At 46.8% G+C, this 7,237-nt stretch overlaps 1 protein-coding gene across 1 annotated transcript; it reads right to left on the reverse strand.

Moving 5' to 3' along the window:
- Positions 1-441: 441 nt before the first annotated feature.
- On the reverse strand, positions 442-6,218 carry LOC123147016 (glutamate receptor 2.9). The gene is made up of 5 exons (XM_044566272.1): positions 5,847-6,218; positions 2,266-2,747; positions 1,860-2,172; positions 1,340-1,752; positions 442-1,233 (listed from the first exon to the last, which is right to left on the reverse strand). The coding sequence occupies exons 1-5, from the start codon at positions 6,142-6,144 to the stop codon at positions 718-720; spliced, it is 2,022 nt and encodes a 673-aa protein (XP_044422207.1). The 5' UTR covers positions 6,145-6,218; the 3' UTR covers positions 442-717.
- Positions 6,219-7,237: the final 1,019 nt, after the last annotated feature.

Below are 7,237 nucleotides of genomic sequence, written 5' to 3' on the forward strand. Positions count from 1 at the left end.
CATCGTCGCTTCAAAAAGGCAACATAAGTAATGTCAATCTGAAGAGACAAGTGTGCACATCACTCACTGAATATATCTAACTGAAGGTGTGGAATGCAGCATGCTTTAATAATTCGTCTCAGACATAGCCGTCGCAATCTGCAGGCACAAAGCCAACATGCATGCCATTCTGCTTGCACTTGGCCAGGCCAATTCTTAGCATTCTTAGCACACATGTAAAGTCATACACTACATATGTAATACTGCCTCGGTTCGGATTACAGGCGATGTTCTAGAAAGCCTGAACTTCCCCACTTCAAAGATTCAGGGTTGTATAGTGCAAATAAAAAAAAGTAGACCAGTAGGGGGAGGAGCCCCTTCAGCTTTTTAATTAAGAGAGGGAAGTGTGAGACACACGTCCGAACCAAGGTTCGAACACGTGCCGGCTGTAGTGCAAACAATACATCTTATTTAAAAATGTTGAAGACTGTACCTATCTAAATCACCATCTATTTATAAATAGAATTAGAGAAGTTCTAGGTACATCAGTAGTACTTGAAAAACAACATAAGTATCAGTCTGAAGATAATATGCTCACTGGAAACCTATCTCTTTTTTCCAAATGAGTAGGAAAGAGTGATTTTTATTTTACTACTTCTATCTAGTCCAAGGTTTGGAATGCCGCATCGCTTCAATGACAAAAGAAGTACCTATGAGCATCTGGCGCTTCCCTTCACCTTAGACATTGCGCATCTCAATCTGAATGTGTCCTTCAGGGATAGAGCCACCATGCATGCCATTATGCTGCACTGGGTCAGGCTCCACATCCCCAACATTCTCGCCGCTTAAATGGACACCCCCGGAATTTCCAATACCAGCTACATGGAAGGTTTGTATACCAGGGCTGGGGTTGTCACCTATGCCATTCTGCAACAGACGGGACTCATCGTCGGTGCCACTGTAGCTGACACTTTCCACATCAGCCTTTCTAAACTCAGTGCATTTGGCATAAATCAACCTCATAATGCTTATCAGCAGCATGAGAGTTGAAATGGATCCGGTGATGACAAAGAGACCAGAGAAACTTTGGAGAGTGAGAGGGGCGGAGTCCATGTTAGAGACCATGCTAGCACCCATTGGAGGTGAAGCTTGTCCGAACCATTTCCCTTCGATTTGTGAGCCCTCATCCCCTCCTACTAGGTCCAGGATGGCAGTCGAAAGATTATGCACTAGCGCAGAATCTAGACGGAACGCCTGAACATAAGAATACGATGTCAGCAACTTAATTTGTATCCGGATTGTCTCGTAGCGCTGCAAGAACAAATCAGGAATATACAAGGCATTAGGTTGAGTAGCTTACAAAACCAAATCCAGGAGTCTTGTATATGCACCCGAGCATCCTAAAATCATTTTTGTATTGATTCTCAGAGAGGAAAGAAGTTAAATAGGGGATCTCATCAACGATAGCCGATACTCCTCCTTTCTTGGATCCCTTCTTCAAAGCTTCAGCATATTGTTCTTTCGTCGTGTAGTTCCTTAACCTGTTTTCATTGATGGTATGATTAATCAAGAAGGATCGCACAAATGATTCATCTTGGTATCCTACAAAGTCACCACTCTTCTGGAGCGTCTCAAAATCTGTCACCGAAGGATGGAGCCTCTTTGTAGTCAGAATGGATGACAAGCTTGCAGTGTAGCTCTGGACAAGAACCAGCACCACAAAACACCATATCACCACAACAATTTTTGACAAGGGGCTTCTAATAGTATGACCTGCGCATGAAATAACCAACATATTTTAATCTTATAACTGTGGTGAATTAAAATACTTACTATAATGCATCAAATATTGTCAGGAAGTTCAAGCTTGAAGTGCTGACCATGGGAAAAAGTCAAAGTGGAGAAAACAAAGTAGAGGGCTGTGCTACACTGTCTCAAACTTGATCCTTGGTACTCCTGATTTCTGGGTAGCTCAATCATCCACACGACAAAGCCAGTATAGAGGAAAAAGACCATGGTTGCAAGCCAAAGCTCCCCATTTAGTGGCTTTACAAATGTCCAACTGATTCTATAGGGTTCATCCACGGCAAGCACAAGCATAGACACACCAGACTGTGTGTATGGCATTGTAAAGTCGGTGGTGTTTACTCGTTCAGCCGTTATGGTCACATCGCCTACTGCACCATCATAGACCTGTTTATCCACCAGAAATCTAGCAGAGATTAAAAGGTATTCAGGTAATAAGTCAACATACGTGAAAAATAAGTGGGTCAGAGTAAGCCTTACCCCCAAAGACACGTTGCCTACTAGCTCATCATAAGTACCATTGAAGACGAAATATTCATAGCACAGGAGAGGACGTAAATTCCTCATAGAAGCCTCGAAGATATCAATGCTGTAGCCAGTGACATGTTGTTTCTTGGAATTAGGATCAGTAACATTCACAAAATCTCGAAAACCTTTTTTCGGCGGCACAGCAATCTTCAGCCCCTTACCTCCGCAACTATTGCTTGCACCTAGTTTTCTTCTGTATCTTCTATTGGTTTCTGGATTAGGAAAGGTTATACTGTCATTTCCAAGTGTAAAGCCAAACTTGGCATAGCCCCTAGGAACTGTTACGGGATCTTCCAGCCAGAAGGCACACGATGTTGGAGAAATGCTGGGGAAGGAGAGAAACGGGACTTGGTTGCGGCTATGGCCCAGGTGTGTGACATGATCTGGGCCCCATATGATGGCTTGCACTTGCCCATTCTTGATCAGGTCCTCGGCTGCCAAAATCATAGAGAATTAGCCAAGCAAATAGCATGATATTGGAACAATTAAGCAAGCAAATAGGCCTATTGTTGCATTATTCGTTTAAGTATTTACATCATTGTTTTAAATAGCGGGCTATGCCAGAGATAGCAGCAGTCCTCCAAATTATCTAGCTATAGCTGGCTATTGCATAACCTTATTGGACAATTGTACATGAATCTTATAGCTGATCATTTAGCGGCACATTACTCAAACCGCTATAATGAGGCTATAGCTAGGACTGGACGTACGAGCGAGCTTTTCGGCTCGGCCCGAAGCTCGCTCCATCTCGGCCCGATACAGCTCGGCTCGATAGGATTAGCGAGCGGGCCGAGGTCTGAAAACAGGCCCATTTCGCGACCGAGCCGATCCAAGTTTCGGCCGGTCCAGCTCGGTGGCTCGCTTGCGGCCCAACCCAATTCCACCGTCCATCACAATGGCTAGCGCATTAGGGCACGAGCAACCACAGCCAGTCTCTCGTTTCTCCCTTTCACTGCTCTGCGCCGCCTCGCCCCTCTCTCGCCACGCCGCAAATCTGGATCCACGGCGACGAGCGATGCCGCGTTTCCTCGCCACACCGCAAATCTGGATCCATGGCGATGAGCGATGCCGTGTTTCCTCGCCACACCGACAGCAATGGACTCGGCACCGACGGCGACGGGCGGCGCGACCGTTCCTCACCACACCAGACGTAGACGGACGCGCCTCCCCTGCTTTCTCGCGGAACGTGACGAGCCGGAGCAGGTACCTCCTTCCTTCCCAATCCCTAGCCACAGCTCTCTGAACTTTAGTAGTATGCATGTGATGGATCAATGGATGGATGGATCGATGGATGAACTTCCCAAACCCTAGCCATAGGTGTCTGCACTAGTACACATCTGATGGATGGATGGATGGATCGATGGACGCGGTCAGGTAGATGTAGGGCTAGATGGATGGATCGTGGATGGATGTATTGTAGCATGTAGGGCTAGATCTAGAAGAGCCGGATGGATGGATCATGGATGGATGAAGTTATAGGACATAATGGATTGGTAGATGGAAATTTTCGTTGATTCCATGTGTAATTAGTTTTCTATTGTTGATGATCTACTTGCTGTAGCATAGCAGCTTGAAAAAAAATCTACTTGCTGGAAAATTACATTGATTCCATGTGTAATTAGTTTACTGTTGTTGATGACTGACCGTTTGTTGTTTGCTGATGTGTGCAGAGGCCTATCGTCGCCACAATAGACAAGGAAAATGGGAAGGAGAATGTGAAGGAGAAGGAGGAAGAGAGGACCTTGGACTCCATTATGAAGAGTAAGTTGCCGGTCTCGGGGACCACCGCCTCAACATCCCCCTGACCCCACCAGCGCTGGCGTGCGTGCCGAAATCGCCGCTGCCTCCGGCTCCGCAAACAACTATGAGAGGGAGGCTACATCTTCCCAGGTATGTCCGTGCAAAATAAATATTTGTGCAAGCTCATGTATGTGCTGTTTTTGCTTTTTGAAAGTCAAATTTATGTGTGCCCAAGCTCATATGTGCTGTTTTTGATATTCAAATGTCAAATATATATTTGTGCAAGCTCATGTGTGTGTGCTTTTTTTGGTGTCCAAATCTCAAATATATGTTTGTGCAAGCTAATGTGTGTGCTGTTTTTGCTATCCAAAAGTCAAATATATGTGTGTCCAAGCTCATATGTGTCTTGTGTTTGTGTGTTAGGCAATGGAGCATGATAAGCAAGCGGAGGAGGATCATGAAGAGGTGAAAGAGGATGAGGACGAGGACGAGGAAGAGCAAGATACTTTGTTTGAGGTGCCCTCTGGGGTTGATGACAAATCAGATTCAGATGAGTTTGCGGATAGTGAAAGTTTCTTTATTTCGCTGTCAATATTTGATGTTTTGTTGTGTAAAGTTCAAAGGATGTGCTGTCCAAAATTCAATAGAAATGCTGCCCAATTCTTCCTCTCATATCCGTTCCATTGTTACAATTTTTGTAGAAGAATTCATAGAAGAAAGCTTATTTTTAATTACTATGACCATTTTTTTAAACAATATACTGCTGGATGTTTCATTTTAAGCAGTATAAACTGTTTTATTTTCAAAATATGGGTTTAATTACTGCAAAACAATTAAGATTGTGGACTATATACAGAGGTTCTGTCTTCTGTAAGTAAAAAGTAAAGATTGGCGGCAGTTGGCTTTCGAGCCGGCTCGGTCTGAGCCGAGCCATACCAAAAACGAGCCGAGCCACTTGAAGTAGGCTCATTGGTTGAGCGAGCCGAGCCAAGCCGAGCCGCTCCAGAGCGAGCCAAAGCCAGGCTCGGATCAAACTCGACTCGGCTCGGCTCGTGTCCAGCCCTAGCTATAGCCGGCTATTTAAAACTTTGATTTACACACTACTCAAACTGCAGCTAGCGGCTAGTGAGTACGTTGTAGTTTCACATCAGAGTAAGGGATTATCAGCATCACGAAAGTGAGGAACTATATTCTAGAGGTATGCCGTGCATCCGCATGACAGATCCTTTCCGCTTTCCTAACTTCCGAACATACAAAAATAACTTGAAGGAAATTTTTGCCCTGCCACTCTGTACCCACTAGCCAGCGAGTGGAGTCGCGAGAAAGAGTACCTTGTGGGCGAGAGATAAGGAGGCTTTGCCGCTAGCTCCAGCGAGGATGGAGGCCATGGCGGTCAACACAGCCACAGAGGTCAGAGCCTCAGAGGGACTCGGCATCTCGGCGTTGCCCATAGCCAGTGGTGGCAGGGCGGCAGGTGGAGCAAGGACTCGGCATCTCGGCGTCGGGCGGGAGTACCGCGTCTGGACATTGAGGAAGTGGCCTGCTGAGTGCTGAGGCCGCCGCCGGTGCTGGGATTACGGCGGAAGCGAGTAGATGTTTGGACGTGTGATACTAGTACTACTAGGTGTCTGGGCCCTGGAAGGCTGGTGCGTTACGTGGGCCAACATTGCACTGGGCGGACCCGATCGATTTAGGGTTTACGAAACGAACCAAAATCTCTCTCGCCAATAAAAACCTTGTTTTTCTAAAAAAAAATAGAAAGAGATATTTAGGTTCGACGTATGTTCATTTACCAGCATGTGCGGCCGTGGCGAGATCACCGCGCGAGTCTCGTACGAGCAGCTCGATCCGCGCGGCGCCGTAGCCGGCGTGAGCGGCGTGGAAGTCGTCCAACGCCATGCAAATGCAGGCGCGCCTCTCCCTCCCCACGTCGCTCGTCAGGTCCAGCACCACGCCCACCCTCACCGGCGCCGCCGACGCCACCGCTGGTGGCGATGCAACGGCAACGGCGCTGCTCCAAAGCGTGAGCAAAGTGACGAGGACGAGCACGAGCCTTGCTGCCGGCCACTCCATGCGCGCGCGCGGTGGCATTCTTCCCTACTAATTCGGTGTACTTTACTGTCCGTCCGTGGATACGGTAGGACTGTACTCCTACATCATGTATATATACTATCCGTCGTGTACGTATGTTGATATGTATGTACTGCGCGGCTAGCGACGTGAAACAGTGGCAATGGTGGCCGGCGGCGAAATTTCCTGGGTAATCCTCCTTATCCTCGGGCGAAATTTCATGTATGCAAGCAAGTTCTCTAGAAATGCAGCGAAAGTCTCTCTCTCGCCCTCTCCCTGTCTCTTGACTCAGCCTCAAGAAGTCACTTGGGTGCAAAGGCAAGAAGCGTGGCACCATAGAAAAGGCGCCCTCAGCTGCTTGATGGATCATCTTCGGTCTCTTGGCTCGTCCTCACGATTCGGCGAGTGTGTCCAGGCAGCGGTAGGCATGCGAGTTTCGACGATGTTTCTGGTGTCAGTGTCAACTGTCAAGTAGAATGTTTGCTAGGGTAACTAAAACACAGACAAGGAGAAAAAATAACGACAGCCGCAAGAATGGGCATATATAGATCCTTGCTGTATTAGGGCATGTACAATGTTATCTTAGGAATGACACGTACAATAGATGATGAGGTGGAGGAGAGAGAAGTCATAAGAAAAGGCTTGCACTTCTCTTATTTAAGAGAAGACAAGAGATGATCTCTTAGCATAATATATATCCATAAGAAAGTCTCTCTCTCTCTCCCTCTCTCTGTCTCTTGACTCAGCCTCGAGAAGTCACTTGGGTGCAAAGGCAAGAAGTGTGGCACCATAGAAAAGGCGCCCTCAGCTGCTTGATGGATTATCTTCGGTCTCTTGGCTCGTCCTCACGATTCGGCGAGTGTGTCCAGGCAGCGGCAGGCATGTGAGTTTCGACGATGTTTCTGGTGTCACTGTCAAGTGTCAAGTAGAATGTTCACTAGGGTAACTGAAACACAGACAAGGAGAAAAAATAACGACAGCCGCAAGAATGGACATATATAGATCCTTGTATTAGGGCATGTACAATGCTATCTTATAATGACACGTAGGATAGATGGTAAGGTGGAGAAGAGAGAAGTCATAAGAAAAGGCTTGCACTTCTCTTATTTAAGAG

This window comes from Triticum aestivum, chromosome 7A (assembly GCF_018294505.1).
Source record: "Triticum aestivum cultivar Chinese Spring chromosome 7A, IWGSC CS RefSeq v2.1, whole genome shotgun sequence".
In the NCBI taxonomy this organism is placed as follows: domain Eukaryota; kingdom Viridiplantae; phylum Streptophyta; class Magnoliopsida; order Poales; family Poaceae; genus Triticum; species Triticum aestivum.